The sequence below is a fragment of the Protopterus annectens genome, chromosome 1.part1 (genome assembly GCF_019279795.1).
Source record: "Protopterus annectens isolate FY-2018-M chromosome 1.part1, PAN1.0, whole genome shotgun sequence".
Lineage (NCBI taxonomy): Eukaryota > Metazoa > Chordata > Ceratodontiformes > Protopteridae > Protopterus > Protopterus annectens.
In genome coordinates this window covers 1346179244-1346199682 of record NC_056726.1, presented here as the reverse complement: position 1 = coordinate 1346199682, position 20439 = coordinate 1346179244, and the positions used below count along the sequence as shown (strand labels likewise).

At 38.9% G+C, this 20439-nt stretch overlaps 1 protein-coding gene across 3 annotated transcripts in view; it reads left to right on the top strand.

Annotated features, from left to right (window-relative positions):
* LOXHD1 (lipoxygenase homology PLAT domains 1) overlaps positions 1-20439 on the top strand; it is a 2432812-nt gene that overhangs the window by 1584471 nt on the left and 827902 nt on the right. For all 3 annotated transcript variants that reach the window (XM_044082024.1, XM_044082018.1, XM_044082011.1), the window contains one exon: positions 16900-17081. In XM_044082024.1, the coding sequence (XP_043937959.1) occupies positions 16900-17081 (182 nt within the window). The remainder of the gene's footprint in view (positions 1-16899; positions 17082-20439) is intronic.

The following is a 20439-nucleotide window of genomic DNA, read 5'->3' as shown; positions in this document are numbered from 1 at the left end:
TTAAGAACCATCTCTTTATCAAAGATGATAGAAATCTAACTATAACTGATCTAGGATAGTTTTGTTAGAGTTAGTATTAGCTATAGATCTATGTGCTCTTTCGATACCAAAAGAGAATGCTTCTGGTAAATCTAAAGTTTTAGGGAGCCATGTTGTTAAAAAGAAGTAATATTGTTACCTTCAATATTTTCTGGCAGTCCAAAAATCCTAATGTTATTGCCTACATCTATTTTCCAGGTCATCCAGCTTTGTTTGTAAATGTGTATTTTGTTTCAGCAGAAACTCAATGTTGATTTCCTGTTCTTGTATTTTATTTTCCATGTCATTCACAGCTTCTTCTATGCCTGTCATCTGGATCTTCTGTTGTTGCAGGTCCATATGTAACAAGTCTATTTGTTTTGTAGTTTTTCTATGAAAGTGTCTATTTTAGTATCCATTTTATCCATCTTAGCAGTAAGTTGCTGGACTATAATTATCAGAGACTGAAGTTCTTTCTTGATGCTGGAGTCTTGAGAATTTGTCTTACTGGAACTCATTTCAGACTGATAAACTGACAGGAAAATTTCCAAAGTAATTTCTGACAGGAATATTATTAAGATTTCCTTTCTTTTTTAGATATAGTTCAAGAACTATATAAAACAAACATATTTAGAAAGAAAATTACTTCAAGAATTAATTTTTTAAGTAATTAATTCCTGTCAATGTAATGAAATTGGTGGAGCTGAAGAAATCTGCTGCTATCCTGTGTTCATCCTTGGCCACGCCCTCAGACTGATGAGTTTCTTTGTACCTTCTGCTAAGTCACATTCCAGTGGTTGGCAGAGTTTCATGGCTGCCTTGTTCTTTGTCATTGGAACTGTTCTCTTAGCCACTATGCTAGCTGCATTTATTATATCCCAGTTCTTCCTGTGCCCTTTTTTTCCTTTTGATAACTTTCTGGACTTTTTTATTCTACCACAAGCTTTCCACATGTATTGCTTCTGAGATCTGACTGAAATAAATTACACCTATGTCATTATTAGTAAAGGTCTTAGAGAAGAAGAGAAAATAAAGAGGTTTTCTTCTGCTTGCTTTAAAACAGGAATATTAACTTTCTTCCCAGTATTTCTTTCCTTAGATTATTGATCTCCACAGGAAATCCCCTTCAGTGAAACAGTAAATACCATGAGGGAATGCTTCAATTGGCCTACTATGTAGCTTCCTTCACCTAGATAGAGATTTTTAGAAATGAGTGAAGTCCCTGAGTCTGCTGGTAAGATTCTTCCAATTTTAAAGTCCTGCTGGGATTTTTGGAAACAAAATAACATACACTGAAATGTTCAGTTACCAACATATAGGCCAACATATCTATCATACAGATATGATGATGACAGACAACAGTGGATGTTTTGTGATGATTTTTAATGGGGTTTTTTTGTAGGGCATTTAACAGCAAATGTCTGCTACACTCAATTACATATGTAGATATCCAAATCCCTTTTGAACAAATATCTTTGCCCATTTTAGAATTAAAGTTAAGTTATTCCATTCAATGGCTGCCCTTAAGAACCATGTTGTCCTTTTTGTAGTTGTAAATGTCTCTGTGTCATAATTAGTCTTCATTTATTCATTAATTCTCTTATTACCTGCTTAGTCCAGTTCATGGTTATAGAGAAGCTGAATTCTGTATTAGAACATACTAGGTACAAGACAAAAGGAACTAGTCCTAAATAAGGTGCAATCCAATACTGGGCATGCACACAACCTCATTCTTACAAAATACATATCTATAGTCAATTTGGAGGAAAACCAGTTCATGTATGACATATCATTGTGACATGGGAGGGAATTAGAGCATCTGATAAAAAAATGCAGGTAAGGTGTACAGACTCTGCACCAAGGGCACCCCAGCTAAGAGTTGAACTGGATAATCAAGAAATGTGAGACAACAGCACTAATCTCTGCACCCCTGTATCTCTTACCAGATTACTCTACTTAAATATAAGACTAAGATCATGGTCAGTTTATTAAGCCCACTGTGGTGGATTGAAGCTACATTCTCATGACTGGCACACTAACCTCAATTCATATGTGACAAATGGGCATAAAATCCACAATACTGGTATTATATAGTATATAAGAAGTGACAGGTCTTAAGGACATTGTGTTTTTTTGAGTAAAAGACAACACATAGCACCTCCAAATAAATGTTACACCACACAGCTACACATCAGAGTTATAGGTTCATAGGTTCATAGGATGATGCTAGGCTGTTGGCCTAGAGTGGGGACTTCATTTTCCCCAAAGGGAACAATGATGCATTTCTTGGCATTCAGCTTGAGGCCATGCTTCTGGCACCACCTCTTGGAGGATGTTCACATTACAAGGGGAATTTAAGACAGCCCCCAGCTTGCACTCATCTGCAAACTTGGTCAACCACAGACCACTGGTTTTGGCTTGCACCTCAGAAAAGTATATCCCAAGCAGTATAGGCCCCTAAACCGATCCTTGGGGTACACCGCTCATTATGGGTCTACTACTAGAGGTGGCTTCCCCCTATTTTGACTGAGTGGGTTCTATCACTGAGCCAGTTAACTACTCATCTGGTAATATATGGGTTGATGCCTAGGTGGGAGAGTTTATCTATTATGCCTGAATGGGGAATAGTGTCGAAGGCTTTGGCTAGGTCAAGGTAGGCGGTGTGCACTGTCATCCCCTTGTCCATGGCTTTGATGACTTTTTCAAAGATGTTGACCAAGTTTAACAGGCATGATCTCCCTTTGACAAAACCAAACTGTGTGGGTCAAACGTTTGGAGATTGCCAATGTCTTGTTTATAAGGTCCATGATAAAGCGTTCCATGGCCTTGCAGATCAGGCTAGCTAGGCTGATGGGCCTATAATTGCCTGGGTTAGTGGACACTCCACCTTTGTGTAGAGGGATCACAGTGGCTGTCTTCCATTCAGCTGGGATAAAGCCGGGGCTCAGGCTTTGGTTGAATAAGGTGCCTAATGGAGCTCACAGCTCATGCTTGAGTTCATGCAGAATACAGCCAGGGATGTTGTCGGGTCCCATGGAGACTGCATTTTTTGCCTTTGAGAAGGCATTAAACACCTTCTGCCTGGTGATGAGGGGATGAGGGCAGGTGCTGGGGATGTCCTGGTTTACTGATGGGGGACACAGGGGATTGAAACCTGTTTTCATTAAACCTGTCTGCCAGTAGGTTAGCTATATCCTCGGTGTTTATGTAAGTGGTCTTATTGATCACCAGTTCAGAGCAGATTTGGGTATTACCTTTTAGACTCCAGATGTATGTGAAGAAAGCCTTCTAATTGCTCTTAGTGGATGTGGCCAATTTGGACTCGAAGTTAGCCTTAGAGGATTTCACCAGTGACCTTATTTGCTTGTTCAGACAAAGGAGAGATTGCTTCCAACTTGGTACCTGCTCCTCCTTGGTCCTGGACAGCAATGTTTTCCTTTTATTATGCAGTTTGTTTATTGCTGCTGTCCACCAGACAGGTTTACTCTTCCTTGAGGAAGATGATTTCATCCTGTCAGGTATTGCTGAGTCCATACAGCTATGTAGGTGCTCATATAGTGTTTTGGTGTAGGCTTGGACATTAGTGCTAGTTCCTACTGAAGGGAAGGTGGCCAAAAAGCTGCTTATACCTGCTCTCAGGAGATTGTAGTCAGTGAAAAGTTTTTTGTTTGAACCTGACAGGGGGGTGGGATCAGGGGGAATGGTGACTTCAAAGGTGATCGCTTTATGGTCTGATCTTACCAAGGAAGATAACACTGTAGGGGTGCTACAGTGGCTACTCATGTTGGTTAGTACCACGTCCAAAGAAACCAAAGAATGGACCAGCACAAGGATGCAGGCAAATAATGTTTATTATAAATTAAATACCATTAAACAAAATTAATAGTAAGCAAACCAGTTTCTGCTGAAAAAACAGCCTTCTTCAGTGCTGAAACAAAGTTCAATAAGTACTTATTCATTTTGTTTAATGGTATTTAATTTATAATAAACATTATTTGCCTGCATCCTTGTGCTGGTCCGTTCTTTGGTTTCTTCGCATGGTTGGTTTGGACCTTGCACTCTGTCCTACGTGCGTGCTTCTTGGTTTGTTCCTGTAGTACCACGTCCAAGACATTATACTCGCTGACTCCGCAGGACTTCACCCACCTCAGACTGAGCTCAGTGCCTTCTAGTGGAGTCTCAACAACAGTAACTGAAACTTGACCAGTACTGTATTCAAAACAGGTAGATGTGGGCAGGTAGTGCTGCTCTTTGATATGTCTGTGAATTATTCTGCCACATTGGCCTCCTGTATTGCATATTCCAGGTCACTCACTGTCTTGGGGTGTCTTATTTAAATGCCTTTATGTGTTCATTTGCACACACTATTTATCATGCACTTTTGGCCATTTTGCTTTCATGTTGGCAGTGCCTTTGAATCTTCCACAACTTGCACATGGATGCTTCCGGTGCTGTTTTGCACTGCACATATTGCTATCCTTCTGTGAATCCCACCCTGACTCTTGCTGATTCTTTTCCTTGGACTTCAGAGCACTTACTGGAGTCCAGTGAGCAGTATCATAAGAGCGAAAGAGACAAGGAACGTTTCTAATTCTACTTCCAGTCATGTGAGATTTTACCTATTTATTTAGTTAATACATTTGGAGTTAGTAGCATACAATAAATAGCTAATGTATGCATTTTTGTTATGCATGAATACCACACCCACTTAACCAACAGAAGGATACAATTAATTTTAAACTACAGCGACAAGTTTACTGAGACTTTTCTCATTGTTTCATAGCCTCGGTCATTACATCTGACCTTGATATTGCAGGAGCTCTCTCATAAGGCCCTACACCTACAAGTTTACTGAGACTTTTCTCATTGTTTCATGTAAGCATGTTTATCATAAAGAACCTTGCTGAGTATTAACTTTAATCAGTTAAATACAAGGGTGGCCTAATGGTTAAGGTGTTTGCCTTACAAACACAAGGTGCAGGGTTTGAGTCTCACAAGGGATAATTGGCTAGGCTTACAATGGCTCACAAGGGCAGTTAGCTTAGTACTAACCTATGAGCATGTCTGTTCTGTGAAGTAGTAGGACCCCTTACTAAGTTGGCAATTGTTTCCTTTTGTTTGACCAGTAGACTATACTGCATATACCAGGTATTTAGTCTCAGAAAATGACAGAAAACTTATTTTACTTGCATCTCTTTGTTAATTGCTTTGTTCTGGCTATAAAGTGATTGTTGTCAGTTATAAATTGACCTATAAACTGACCTGATGGTAGGAGGCCTGCTATGCTCAGCTTAGCTCACCAAGTTATGTAAAATTCTAATGAAAGACAGGGCAAAACATGGACTGCCCAGCTGAAGAATAAAAACAACATAAATATTCAGTTATATAGACAACTCCACAATCAAACAAAAAGACAAATATTGCATGACAAAAAAAATTATACTACTCCTGCATTCAAGATAAGCACAAAAACAACCCTCAGAAATTCTGATACTTTGTAACATCACTACTCAACCCAGGAAATAAAAATATTCCCAGTCAATACCCCAGTATATACCACCTCTTCAAACAGTTGCCAAATTCAACACATACTTTGTCCATATCCAACCTAAATGTAAACCCAACTAGAAAGCTGCCAAAACAAAATTGAAATCCGCTATAACAAAATTGCTAAATTTGCCATGAACACAACCCCTCTAACTCATCAGTGTAAAGCCCTACATTCCCTAAGATGGCTTGAACTCATCCTCTACCTCTAGGGCATACAATTTACTATGGTATGCAAAATTATCCACAACCCACAAGCTTGCCCTGCTCTTAGCCCATTAATCAACTGTTATATCCCAAATAAACATCTCACATCTGAAGACAAGCAACTCCTCGCAACTTATAAACCAAATAAAACCCCAGGAGGCCTAATCCTTTACTCCTGCTCTGTGGGAAAACTATGGAACTCCCTTCCTTTAACTATCAAAACTGCTAGTAACTTGTACTCCTTCAAAACCTCTATAAAATTAATACCTCAATAAAGCTAAGACTTGCGCCTGTATGAGCCCATGCTGAGGTAGTCTTATACCCTTTTCTACCTCTGCTCTCTCTATCCCCACTATTAACTTACCCTACCCTCTCTTTCTGTACACATACCACATACTCCCCTGAGGTTACACTCATTTAGTTTCCACATCGATGCCTACTATCCCATCCATTACACCCTGCTCTTCTCTATCACACTCTACCCTTCTCTACTCGTATTATCCTATGCCTTCTCCAATATAATATGTTACTATATTTCATGACCTCTAAAATATTAATAAGCATTATGACAATCATCTGTTATGTAAATAATGCTGCAGCTTCCTATTTTCAGGCTTTCCATATAATTTATGCTTGAACACTGTGACTTTGTTATGTTTGTTAAGTTCTCATTCTGAAAAACTAATGTGTTGCTTTCATACCTGTGCTTGAATGTTATAACTTTATTATGTTTGTCTAGTTTTTTCAATCTGTTAACTACATGTATCTGGAACTTTTCTCTATAGTCTCCACTGAAAATGGTTACCTCATGACCCAGTCGGACTTTCCTGGTAAACAAATGGCAAATAAATAAATAAATAGCTTAATTTGCTGATAATGCAACATTGATGTAGCAAACAGTACAGGAAGACAAATTGGTGATAGGGAACAAAGGCACCATAAAATGATATCAAAGCAGGAAAGAGTAGGTTTAGAAAGGCAACATATAATTAGTAAGACAAAAAACATGGATAGGCTTTTTGAAATTGAAACAATAATGCTGTGGTTCTAAGTTGCATTATGGCTGACATAAACTTGAGTGGGAGGTTGCTCTGGGATTCTAGGTGACCAAACTCACTGCTGCTAGAGTGCCACAGAAGTGCAGCTGTTTACATTGTTACCTCATAGTACTTTATTTTCTGGTTTCTCAGTCATCTCTCTTCTGTGACCAATCTGCATATCTCTGTTATATCTTTGTAGGATTTTGTTAGGTATGTCAGTTGCTTTCAAGATCACAAATACATGCATGTAGTTGGAATGGCAACTCCCCACATTTACCCTTTTCTGCCTAAAGTAAGCATCTGTGGGTTTCACTAGGTAGACTGACATTCACTTCAGGCTTTGTCTTCTGCCATATGCCTTATGCTCATTGGTTGCCATGATAAGCTATGGGTCCCCAAAAGCCTTAAATAATATAAAGCAGGTATTGGAAAACTAATTAACACATTCTGGAAATACTGTGTATAGAGGGAGTGGGAGAGGTAAACTGGGGATTCAGAGTAAAACAGAATATTTGCAAGAGTACATTAGAAGATCAGAAAAAGACTGAGTGGAATTATGTTTACTTATTGAGAAAATGGAAACCAAGAAAGGAAGCAAGAAGCATAGGGTCATTGTGCAACAACGGTATTTGAAAGACTGACAGATATGAGGCAGCAGCGCGCAAAAAAAAAATATATACATATATATATATATATATATATATATATATATATATATATATATATATATAAACATGGCATAAAAGGAGGGAAGCACTAGATTCATTTTCAAGAAGGAGAACTGAAGTTAAAATGAAGCAAGAGTGCACAGTGGAAATGATAATGTCAAAAAGGACATTGCTTTGAATAGGAGAGATTGAAAATTGTCACAACATTAGAGAGAGGGGGAGAGATAGAGAGAGAGAGAGACTGAAAATTATCATGAGCACACCTGCTGTGTCATTGTCAGTGCATAACTCAGATTTGTTTGACCCCTTATGAGAATATTCAGATGTAACCCCTCTAATGCTTACTTGTAAGATTACTGGAGAACTGCTGTAATAGTGTAACTACACAAGGGAAGCCACACCATAGACTCTGGGAACTGTAGACCCTTTAGTATCACACTATAATTTGCAAGGTCATGAAATACATCGTACTCAGACTTAGGAAATCTACAATCTGTTGACCTCATTCAATCTGGTATTGAAAACGGCAGATCCTATTTACTCAATTTAGTCAATTTCTTTGAATGAGCCATGACAAGGCTCAGTCTGTCCACACTGTCTACCTGGACCTGGGAAGCACTTTTAATTAGTTTGTTAGCTAGTTAGTTTGTTCGTTTACTGGAATAGTATACTGATCACAATAGACCATTTGCAGGCACAGAAATTCACAAAAAAAATAAGATAGAACAAATTCAAAATCATGGAGCAATTGCAGAAGGTAGAGAATCCCACTGACAATTTAAACTATGTAAATATTAACAAAGAAGAAAAACAAATGTGAGGTAGTTTTAGTAGTAAATATGAGAAGGACGTAGCAATTGAAAACAGAAGGAGAAAGTAAAAATTATGGAGGTGAGGAGGGATTTAGGTGATGTGTCTAGTGGAAAAAGATTTACAGTCAGATTTTTGATGGAGGTGTCTTCTGAGTTGTGCTGTTAAAGTGGATAAATAAGAGACGTCATTTAGATGAGGGGGAGAGATTGCCAGAGTTTGGGTGAAAGCATGGAGAAGGAATATTTCATGCAGTACAATCTGGTATGGGTTTTATATAAATCACCATTCTGGTGTTATTGATAAGGTTAACCTGTTAAGTATTAACTCTTACATCATTCACCAGGTGATTCAAATGGCTTACTGATATAACTCATACAGTGATGGTTGGTGTTACTTTTTTCACACTAAAGATATATTACTAAAGGTGTCCCACAGAGCTTAGTCCTGGGTCCCATCCTTATTGGCATGGAATCTACTCCTTTGACACAATGGAAGAGGTCAGAGGCCTATGACTAACCATGTTTGCAAACTGAGCACCATTTTTAACCCCCCCCCCTGCTCATGAATAAATCTTGCAAAAAGACTTTGACCATGCCTCCTGCTGACAAACTTAATGCCAAAAATGTAGCATAATTTAATTTACAAAACACAACAATCTAAATGTATAGCACATAAATGGTACATTTATTCCTGGGCACATTCATCGACAACAACCTATCCTTTGACCACCAATGTATCAGTCATATTTAAGAAATCAGTCTGCCTTGCACAGATAATTACCAGAGGAAAATCATCTAGAACTAAGGAATTTATACTTCCCCTGTATTTTCCCCCTGTTAAGATCATCATAGAATACACTGCTCTCTTTGGTATGTATCTCACCAAATACCTTGCCCAACTCAAAAACACCAGAATTTCCTAAAAACAAAAACAAAAAAAATAATAATAAAATACTAAACTCATTAAGCTGCTTAGGCAGACTGAAAGCCATGTCAGTTTGCTGCCTCTTAAATGGTTTTCTGCATGTTGAATTTCCCTCATCTTTCCATGCTTTGGAAGATGCTGTCCTACTACACCTACTTCATGCTCAGAAAACCGGTGATAGTATAAATACTCACTCCAAAAATCTCATTCTTCATTTTAATATAAATAGGACCTGTTGGTTATGAAAGTACATAACCCAGTGCATCCTCTATCTATGGAATAGACTTCTGTTGAATGTCAACCAAAGCAAATATGACTGTCACATTTAAAGTCAATCTCAATGACTAGATGGTTGTTTACAAATTAAACCCTGGAATATGTACTATAGGGATCTCCTTGATTAGGGAAGCTAAGTTGTTACACGTATGCAGGTATGTGTTGGTTAGGCTTCTGACTGTTGGCATTTCAAGAACTTATACACACAGCATCTCTGTGTGTGTGCGGGGGTTGTATGAGTGTTTGTGTGTGTATTAGAGGTTTCTTTAAGGTTAGGTGATAAGAATTTAGCCTATCTATTTGGATGGATGAGGAGAATAAGATTATGATCACATTAATTTCTAAAGGGAAGGCAAGAAGGATGCTACTTTCATGCAGCAGGTGTTGTACTTTCACTGGGAGATTGGATCCCACAAGGTGTATTGTAGAGAGGAAAGGAACACAGGAGGATTTTTTCATTTGGTTGTAGACTATGCTGTGCTAGGTGCCATGCACTGCAAATCGGTCTTTGTTCAAAGCAGCCAGTAAACAAAGAAATGTATTCCAGAAAATCTGATAGAAGCTGGCCTGGAGTAGAGTCTGAAAAGGCCAACAAAAAAAAGGAATCATGTGGCCCCAGTCTTAACCATTATAGATAGCATGACAGAGATAATGAATAGAGAGCCATTGGGCAGCATTGCTGTTCCATTATCATTTTAGTGATGAGTTCCAACAGACTGGTTTGAGGGCCCTTTTCAGCCATGACTTAAGCCATCTGGCTTAATATACAGTTTACAGTCACACATCATATAGAAAATGAAATGCGTATAAGAAATACTGATGGCAAAATTATTGGTGATACAAGAGAATGCCAGAAATACAAAACAAAATAAATACATTCTAACTATAGAAATTAACAATATATGAATAAGCATCTCTAGAAACATTATTAACAAACATTGATGTTATGGTGAAAATGGATGAAACTTGTGGAAGATGTTCTAAGAAGGAGGAAGAAACAAAAATCAGATATAAATAAGAATTTCTGCTTTAAAGGCAATAAAAAGTATAGGAAGACAAGTGGAAGGTGTTTATGTGGAAAAGTACCTGCAGATCGTAGAACTAGAAAAGTGACAGAACTGGGCAAACTGAACATGGAATAAGAAGACAGAGATTTGAGAGATGAGGGTAAAGCACTTCGGATGGCAATGGCAATTTTAGAATAGGCATATTCAAAAATAGTTAGTCTGAAAGGGATCTTGTTAAATTAAAGATGCTTTAAGAACCAGGATTACAGGGCTTATGAGGAAGTGGAAGACTGGAATTTAAGGGTAAAAAGTAGACAGAATTGTTGTTGAATTGTGCAGAGAAGGAACAAGACACTTTCAATGATTGCAGTGGGTGTTGGTAGTGTTTAAAAGGCTACAATGATTGTGTGATCAGCATGTTTGCTGAGTTTCCTAGATGTATTAAGAAGTGTGCCTATTCAAGTGTGGGAATTAATACATTATTTGCTGTAGAGGACATAGCCTCAGGGTTACTAGTCATGCAGATCTGTAGACCTGTTTCAGTTGTGTAAGAACTTTAGACATAACTGAAAAAAACATAATACAAATTTAAGGATGGGTTGTGGTTCATGCCCACAAATGTATAACTACTGACTTTCTTCTTCTTCTTCTTTCGGCTTTTCCTAGTTAGGGGTCGCCACAGCGGAAGTCCGGTCTGCTAATGATTGGCAGTAGATTTTTATGGTGCCGAGGTGCCAGCTCGACGCCCAACCTTCAACGAAGGCATGCCCATTCACGCATGTCTTTCAAATGCCACTCGACCACGGGGAGGACATGCAGGCTTCACACAGAAGGAGCTCCAGCAGAGAATCGAACGGGAGAACCTCTTGCTGTGAGGTGACACCACTACCGCTGCACCATCATGGCTTATAACTATAATGACTGCATTTTCCGTGTGACTTGGGGAAGATACCAAAGAGCCTTGAGTTTTATCTGGATGTAGTAAGTTGTAAGTCATAGTTATGGAACCAGCTGATCATATTGTCTTAAGACCTTTTGCAGATTTATTTCTATCATTAATCAGGTCCAGTACAAATTGTTAGGATTTTCACAAGAGATCTAAGGCTGCTCCAGGTATGATTTCAATCTGTTAGAAAATTGAAGTAAACTGCAAATTTTATAGGAAATGAGAAATCTTGAAGAAGTGTGAACTTCATTAAATGAATTGGGCAGTCCTGTGTGAGGAGAATAAAAAAAGGCACAGGATGTGAAACAAGATTGACTAAACAGAATGATAAGATTAGTGATTAATGAAAAGAAAAAGCAGTATGGTAAGAGAAAAACAGTCGGGAAGATGACTGAAGAAAGCCGGTGAGCATGTTACCACACAAAATATAGCAAAGATAATTTAGATATTGAGCTTTATTGGTAACGTGCTGCTGAAGCTCCTATACCTGAATACCTGACATCCCTTCGCACATATTGTTCAACTAATTTATGCTGTATAATCCTCAACCATTTTACAACAAATCCTCTTTGCCACACATAGCTGTTTAAATGCCAAGGACAATTCATTTACCATCTGGGCCCTGCAGCTTACAAGTCATTGCCCCTCTTATTTTTTTTCTTCAAGAAAAATATTTAACTATTTAACAATCTCACTGTTACTTACCTCAATGAAAAAGCAAGGTGTATTTGCACTAAAACTTTAACCATTTGTGGTAGTGGAGGGATGAAAGCATTAAAACTCTTTAGAGAACAGGTGAACTGTACATCAGCACCCTGACTGGAGAACGAACATTCTCCAGCAGGGTATTAATGTACAAGTACTGACTGCTGAAAAATGAGTCCGCCGCTTCACGGCAGCATATGCAGTGGAGCTCATACAAAGAAAAACTAACAGCCAACATTATTTTACGGTCGCTAAGCAGTGCTTCAGCTGTTTAGTGAGTGTAAAATGTAAAAAAATAATAAAATTAAAAGAAAACATGTATGTGTTTATTCCTGTGTGTGTATAAGTGTATGTGTGCATGTGAGTGAAAGTAAGATCAGATCGAGACATTATTTTATACTCGTTAAGTAGTGCTTTTGCTGTTTAGCAAGTGTAAAACTAAATACAACAGAAAAAATGTGTGTGTGTATGTGTGTGTGTGTGTGTGTGTGTGTGTGTGTGTGTGTGTGTGTGTGTGTGTGTGTGTGTGTGTGTGTGTTTCTGTTTCTCTGTGTGTGCTTGTTTTTGTCTGTGTGTTTGACTGCATGCTTGCAAAGAGAGAGAAGAGTGATTGTAATCTAATACTGGTTGCAGCAACATTGATAAAGTTTACATACCTCTCAGCTTTTAGATCAAGTTAACTGAATAAAACCTAAAATAAAGGGAGAACAAAGGCTCAAAACAGGAACATATTCCTGTTAAAAAAAATCACAAAGTTGTTTCAATAATAGGACTTTTGTTAGCATGCATTTTCTGAAGTGCAAGTGTGTATGTGTCTGTGTGTGGTGGGGTGTCTGTGTGAGAGAGGGAGAGGGAGAGACAGTGAGATCAATGGACCAGTGGCAGCAGGAGATAAGAGGTTCGCATACCTCTCGACTTTTTACCTCAAGAAATGTGGATAAAGTTTGAAATAAAGGGGATAGATAGGCTCAAAAATAGGAACAGATCTTAAATGTCATACTTAAAAAAAATCAAAAAGTACATTAACTTGCTTTTTCTGAAGGAAATAAAATCTGAAAGTCAAATGTATGTACTTATTTAATGACTTCAATCTCCAATGACTATCAGTAAATGATTTTAGCAGTAAGTGACCAAAAAAATAAAGCAAATAGGTAGATATTTTTTTAAAAATTATATATTTTGGATGTTAAATGTTTCCTCTAACAGGATTTACATATACTACAGCAACTTTGAAACATTAGGCAGACAAACTATTTAACATCAAAAATATATACAAAAGTAATAAAGAAAATAAAAAAAATATTAATAAGTATGTAAAACACAACAGTTTTACAGAGAGCCCATTCTAAGCGCAATAATGCCCTCCAGAGTGTTTGTTAATGTGTAATTAATGGCCGTCCCTGGGTGTAGAGGCCCGATGCCGCCTGGGCAGGCATTAATTACACATTAACACACACTGTGTCAGGCATTGCTGCTTGTGTAACACTCTACTGATTTATCTGATTTTTTTGCCTGCCACCATTTTGTAACTGGGATACTGGTCTCTCCAGTCTTAACCAAGTATACTTTTCTTCCTCCTTTAATTAAAGCTACAGCAAAACTAGTTGTATATATTACACCTGATATTTATGTACATTGTAACTTCTTAAATAACTTAGCTATTTCCTGAACTATGACTAAAAATGTCTATTAGAATCAAACAATCTATACAGCTAACAAACAAATATGTAAAAGAATAAATACGATATATCCCTTTAAATAAATAAACGTATCCTTTGCAAAGTAGCAAAGGCACTGTCCAGGTGTGGAGGACGATGGGCAAAAGAAATTCTTCAGATACACCAAGGATCATAGAAGGAATCAGCAAGACATTGTAGCACTGCAAGTGGAGAGATGATAGAATAATGAATAATGGTGGAAATTAGATAGAAATATTGAAAATGTTCTAAAGGGGAGTCTTTGCACAGGACACATGGAGTTAATGCAGTGGCATGAGGAAGTAGGTCAGGATGAGGACATACAGACGGATTTGCAAGTGATTAGCAGAGATGTAGAAAGAAAATTCTGAAGAATTCAAGCTGATCCCTTACATGGTGCTACAAAATTGGCAGTGATGGTTGGTAACCACTAACTCAATTGTGAGGCTTTTCTGCTTAAACACCTCTGTGTTGTTGCAAATGTTGGGGTGACAGTGGCAGCTCTTTTCACAAACAAGGATCTATGAAAGAAAGATGTGTTTACACAGCTTTATTAGTCTCATTTGTTTTCTAGAACATTTTGTGCAAAGCATTCTGGTGAGCAAGCTTTTAGACTTTCTTGATACTAAGACAGCAAACACCATCTTTCATTTCTGCGTATAACCTGCCACTTATCTTGATGCAGTACTGTAACGATATCACCTGTGGAGCGCATATTGTAAAACCTGTGAATATACTGCATCTAGACAGCAGAATAGTGTGGCTTTAACAGTATTCCTCACTGCAAGCTGTTTGAGAGACTGAAATGGCATGGAGATGGTTTCCATAATGCTGTGGCTGGTAAAATCCTGTCTTATTGACTGAAAACAGATGGTGACAGTTAATGTGAGGATACATGCAGTAGCACTAGAAAGTTATGTTTCAGTGCTGTAGCCAGCCTTGCTTGGGATTTGTGTGTCATATACCACAACGGAAATTTTCTAGAAAGAGTGACTTCTTCCAGCACTTTCACCAAGATCTGTGTGGCAGATACAGATAGAGAGAGCGTACATCTAGCAATAACTGAAGCAGATTGCAGTGAGAGCAAACAGGGTGCAGCTTGTATTAAGTCTGAGTCTGAGTCAAGTCAAGGATGTGAAACCCGTGGGAAACAGAAGCCAAAAGAAGTGAATTTAGAAAGGACAGAAGTGTAAAATTATCATTGGTCATAATCAACCTTAGAACGAATGATAAAGTGCTGTGTGAAAAAGCAATGGAAACCATCAGAATGCAATGGTGCATAACTCAAGGACCAAATTCCAAAGATGGTGCAGTCATCTTCCCATTCGGATAAGTTATCTGATGTGTTGGACAGATGGAGGGAAGACAATTAAACTGAAAGTGTGCAGCAAAAAGGCAGAAAGAACTTCTATACCTGCATGGGGTGCTGGAGGGTTTGTATCCCAGAAAAACTTCATAAATCAATTGAATGTTGTTTGACTGTCTTTTTCATTTCAGTGTGCATTTGAACTGTTGCATCTAGATGATTTAGCCTGCATCACTTTGAACAACATACCTGCTGATTCGAGCAAGGCATAACTTCCCCATCCTTCTGTTTAGATACGTTTTCCATGGGGACAGTTATACAAATGGGTGGTACAGTGGTGCAGCAGTTAACATTGTCACCTCACAGCAAGAGGTTCGATTCTCAGCTGGAGTGCCTTCTGTGTGGAGTTTGCATGTTCTCCTTGCATTTGCGTGGGTTTCCTCCAAGTACTTCGGTTTCCTCCCACACTCTAAAGACATGCATCTGGAACGTTTCTCCCCGGGCCTCTGCTGAAAATAAGCTGCGTCAAACTTCAAAGTCAACAAATGTTAAATAATAGTTTCTTCTTTTCTTTATTTAATTTCTTGTTTATTTATCTCCTATCTCCTTTTATTAATCTGCTTCCTAAAGTGACACTTGGTGTGGGTCTTGCTTTCCCGTCAGACCTATCATAGCTTTGACACTAGAAAATAAATAAAAAGATCTGGATAGTGCCCTGCAGTCATAAGGTTTATCCTGCACATTAAGTCATGCACATGTACTGACAACTGTAGGCAAAATTTGCCTCTAGAGAGCTGCCCTGAAGTGTCTCTTGTAAAGCAAAAGCAGTAATTCAGGCTCCAATATCTGCCAATACAGGAACTAATAACCCAACGTTAGGTAGCATTTACACAGCAAACTTTAATTAATATTGAGCACATCTTGATGTCTGTATGTTAGGTAGATGAAAACACTTTATTATAATTAAAGTTTTCTGTGAAGACACTACCTGTCTTGGTGATTACTTAAATCTGTACTGTAAACAGAGTGTGCAACTGCATTATACGGTCTGAACTGTCTACAATGGGTTCAGGCGCCTAGGCAGTGAGACATTTCCCTGCGATACATTTTGGCTGGGGACACATGGCTGAAGTGACATTCAGCTGCAGAGAAATATGGCTGTTTATTTTCCCCCTGTGCATTTGGTTATTGAAGTTATAGGTATGACAACACAGTCTTCTCTTTGCCCACAGGGAATTTGCAAACAGCCATATTTCTCTGCAGCTGAATGTCATTTCAGCCTTTTGTCCCCACTCAAATGTACCACAGGGGAAATGTCTCGCTGCCTAGGCGCCTGAACCCGTCTACAATACCCTAGGGGGCAGAACCCCAGTAGTCTGTTTCATCCTCTGCAAGAACACTTAGAAAAGGTAGAGGACAGTAACCATATTGATGGCTAACAGCACCCCGCGTTGTGCATTCTTACCCCCCTACATGCAATCTCCATGGAAGCTGAGTATAGTTATGCATGTACTACAAAAGACAACGTGCAGCACCTCCCTTCCACTGGGTTGGTCAAACTGTGTTTGCCTTTTTAATCAATTCTACAGCTGTGTAAACCAGAAAATAAATGCCACACATCTTCAGAGATGCAGAACATTTTGATTGAATGTTGATAGCTCTTCACTTATTCTGCTTTCTTCTTCAGACAAAATTATCTTTCTTTTCTTTGCCTCTTATTTCATTTACTTTCTTTTTCTTGCCAGTTGTCCCCTATGAGATCACAGTATACACCAGCAACATTTTTGGAGCAGGGACGGATGCTGATATCTTTATTGCACTTTATGGAAAAGATGGCATTTGTACCCAGCAGAAATCCCTGTGTGTAAACAAGAGAGAGAGAAGACTGTGTTTTGAGAGAGGTGCAGTGGACAAATTCGTTGTGGAGGTAAGTTAGAGCGCAGGCTCGTCTTTCTAATAAATGCATTATTTACTTGAACTCTATCTGAAAAGAACCTGTACAGCATGACAAAAATACAGTAATATTATGTGTTGATAGAAAGACCTGTATAAAGTACAGTCTAGCCAGTGTGACAAGTTTGTGACCTAAAAGTCTGTTATAATCTTTAGATTTAGATTACAAGCTACTGATCTATTTTGGCTACTGTACAAATCTGCCACTGGTAAAAGAGGGCTGTGAAATTTCTGTTATAGGGCATATGAACAGCCATACTTACCAGACTGCAATCAAAGTGCTTAAACGTTTGTTGAATGGTTCTAACTCTGACTAGTTACATGCAGTATGGATTCCACTGGCTAGGATTTTGAGCCATTTTCTTAAAGAAAAAGTTACTGAATAGTAACAATATGTCAGTATATTTTGATACCAAGTAAGCAGTGACAGTTCATGAAAGTGCAAAACCATGGGTATTGTGTTGCAATTATTTATATAATGTCATGCACTCACTCTGAATACTGATTGCATGACATTATATAACTAATTGCAACACAATACCAGTGGGTATTGTGTTGCAATTAGTTATATAATGTCATGCACTCACTCTGAATACTACTAAATGGTTACTGTTTTTCACATTGGTGTGTGAAATTATTCTCATTACCTTCTTAAGCTGTGTTGAATGCTTGATGAAGAAAGTACAGCTGTGTAAGATGAACTTATCATAACAGTAGATGTTCAAATGATCACTACTGCAATAGCCTTAGTTATATGGAGGTTAGATCCTACAAAGAATGTAACAGTCAGCCAGCTTCCAAGGCTTCAGGGCACCTTTCACTCTGCCAAATTGTGAAGCAGCTTAAGCTCAGCTGACTAAAAGACAAGTCTGGGTGCAAAGCTCCTCAGAGCTTTCCTGTCAGCAGAGAGAGAGGGAGGCTGAGCCTTGAAAGGACAATGCTAAGAACAACAAAAAAGAAATGTCCCCACCCTGGCATAAAGAGTACACCAAAATGCAAGAGGGATGGCAGGATGGAGACAGTGGTTACTACAGCAGTAATCATTCGAAAATAAACTGTTATGGTACACTTAACTTATGCAACTGTACTATGTTCATCATATTGATTACTGCTGCAGTAGCCTTAGCTATACGGGTAGATTACTACAGCTAACTATGTTTGGGAGGTTGAAGAAGAAAAGTCTGGGAACTCCATGATAATGGTCCTAGCAAAGCTTTATTTGGACCTAGAGAAGGAATCAAGCTCATAGTGCTTTGTAAATCTATGTAAATCTGTGTATAGAGGACCAAGTTGAACCTTCTAGAATACTTCTATCATGCAACCCTTTCCAAAAAGCCATAGATGAAGCCAAGGCCCTGGTAGAGTGGGCCTTGACCCTACCAAAGGTAATTGCTTTAGACAACCATTTGGAAATAGATTCTTTTGACACAGTTTATCCCTTCTTCTTACATTCACAAGTCATGAACAATTGTCCTGAAGATCTGAAACATTTTGCTCTGTCAACATAGTTCCTGAGTTGTATGGAGTTTCCTTTCATCTTCATTTTTATGTTCAGAAAAGAAAACAGAGAGATGGATAGTTTGGCTTAAAGTAACGTCAGATCCCATTTTAGGCATAGAAGAAGGATTCATTCCCAAATAAACCCTGCCCCTATGGTAAATGAGACAGGACTGACTCATTATAAGATTGTGCAACTCAGGTACCCTTCTTGTAGAGGCAACAGCAATCAATAAAACTATTTTCCATATTAAGAACTTGAAGTCAGACAAATTTGCTGGTTCAAATGGAGCAAGTGTTATCTTCTCTAACACAAAATTCCAAGGAGGTGCCACCAGTTTTCTTGGAGACCTCTTATGCAAACCCCCCTTCAGAAACATTTTGACATGAGACTGCATGACTCATACTAGTGTATCTTTCTTATGTAGAGTCTTGTTAAGTATATCATGAGAATCATAGGTGCCATGAGAACCAAGATCCTGAGGTATTCCCTCTCACTGACTAAAGATGTTCTTCGTGTTTCACTGTTGCAGTCATTATATTTGGGTAATCCTGCTGGCAGGTTGCCCTCAGTCAGCCTGAATTCCAAAGTCCTGGGTCCTGCGTCGGCTGCTGTTACCCCTTCCCTGATGTCAGGTCATCAGGGGTATAAAAGATGCGGCTGAAGCCATTTTCTTTAGTCTTTCTTGCCACGCAGTGCCCGAAGCAGAAGCAGTTCGCAAGTGCCGGTCGGCTGACTCCTGAGATTTTCGAGTTTCAGATCCAAAGTCTTCTATAAAGCTAAGTACCCCATTGGGGAAACTTTTTTCTTGCTCCAGACCGATGTCAGAAAAAGTTAATTATTGTATTTCTTGTGGGAAGCAAATACCTCATAAGTACTTTCATTCTTACTGTATTCCTTGCCTAGGCCCTGACCATAACGTTTCAGGTTGTCGGTTTTGTGCTAGATTTAACCAACGCACTATTAAGCGTCGGTATGATTTTGCATTAAACTATTTTGAACGCAGGTTTAATTATCCAGAAATGTCATCAGATAGCCATCCGACTAACGGAGTTCACAAAAAATGCAAAGAAAAAGAAAAAGATAGACAACCGAGGCCCAAAACTGATGACGAAGCTTCTCCTAAGCCAGTCGCCGGTTCGCCGGTTCTCAGTGAGGTGCTTTCGCAGCCCTTGACACCCGCTACTTTAGAGTTGCAGGCAGCTACCGACTCCCATGTGGAGTCGGCTATGCCACTGGAAACTCAAGGTGTTGGAGCCTCGGATACTATTCCTTCAGATGGGTCCAGAGCCGCTGAGCAGGCACCGGCTTCTGAGGGTTTATTCAGACCTAAACATCTATATATTAAACTGACTTCAAAGGCAAAGAAGCAAACCCAAGAGCCACATGGACAGGCCTCCATGCTCAAAAAGCAGATGCTCAAAATGGCCGAAGACTTGATTACCTTGATCAGGGGTTCCCATCCCCCTCCTGATAAGAGGCCTTGGCAAGAGACTGACTATGAATCTTCAGATCAGGTTTCCATTTCTTCTGATTCCTCTTCTGATCAGGAATATTCTCTTCCCCCCATGAGGATTCTGAGGCTGAAGAATCTATACCTTCAGCTTCTCCTCCAGAGGACTATTCTTTTGGGGAAACCTTACATACCATGAGGGAGCATTTCCACTGGGAGAGCCAAGATTTTTCAGAATCTAAAAAGAGGCTCAGGGATTTCCTGTTACTACCTCAACACAAGCCACTAGCCATCCCACCTGTGTTAGACATTGTAGATGATGTGTTTTCGGAGTCTAGTCTTACCCCTGACTCCTTACCTCCAGCTCCTATTAAGCCTGAC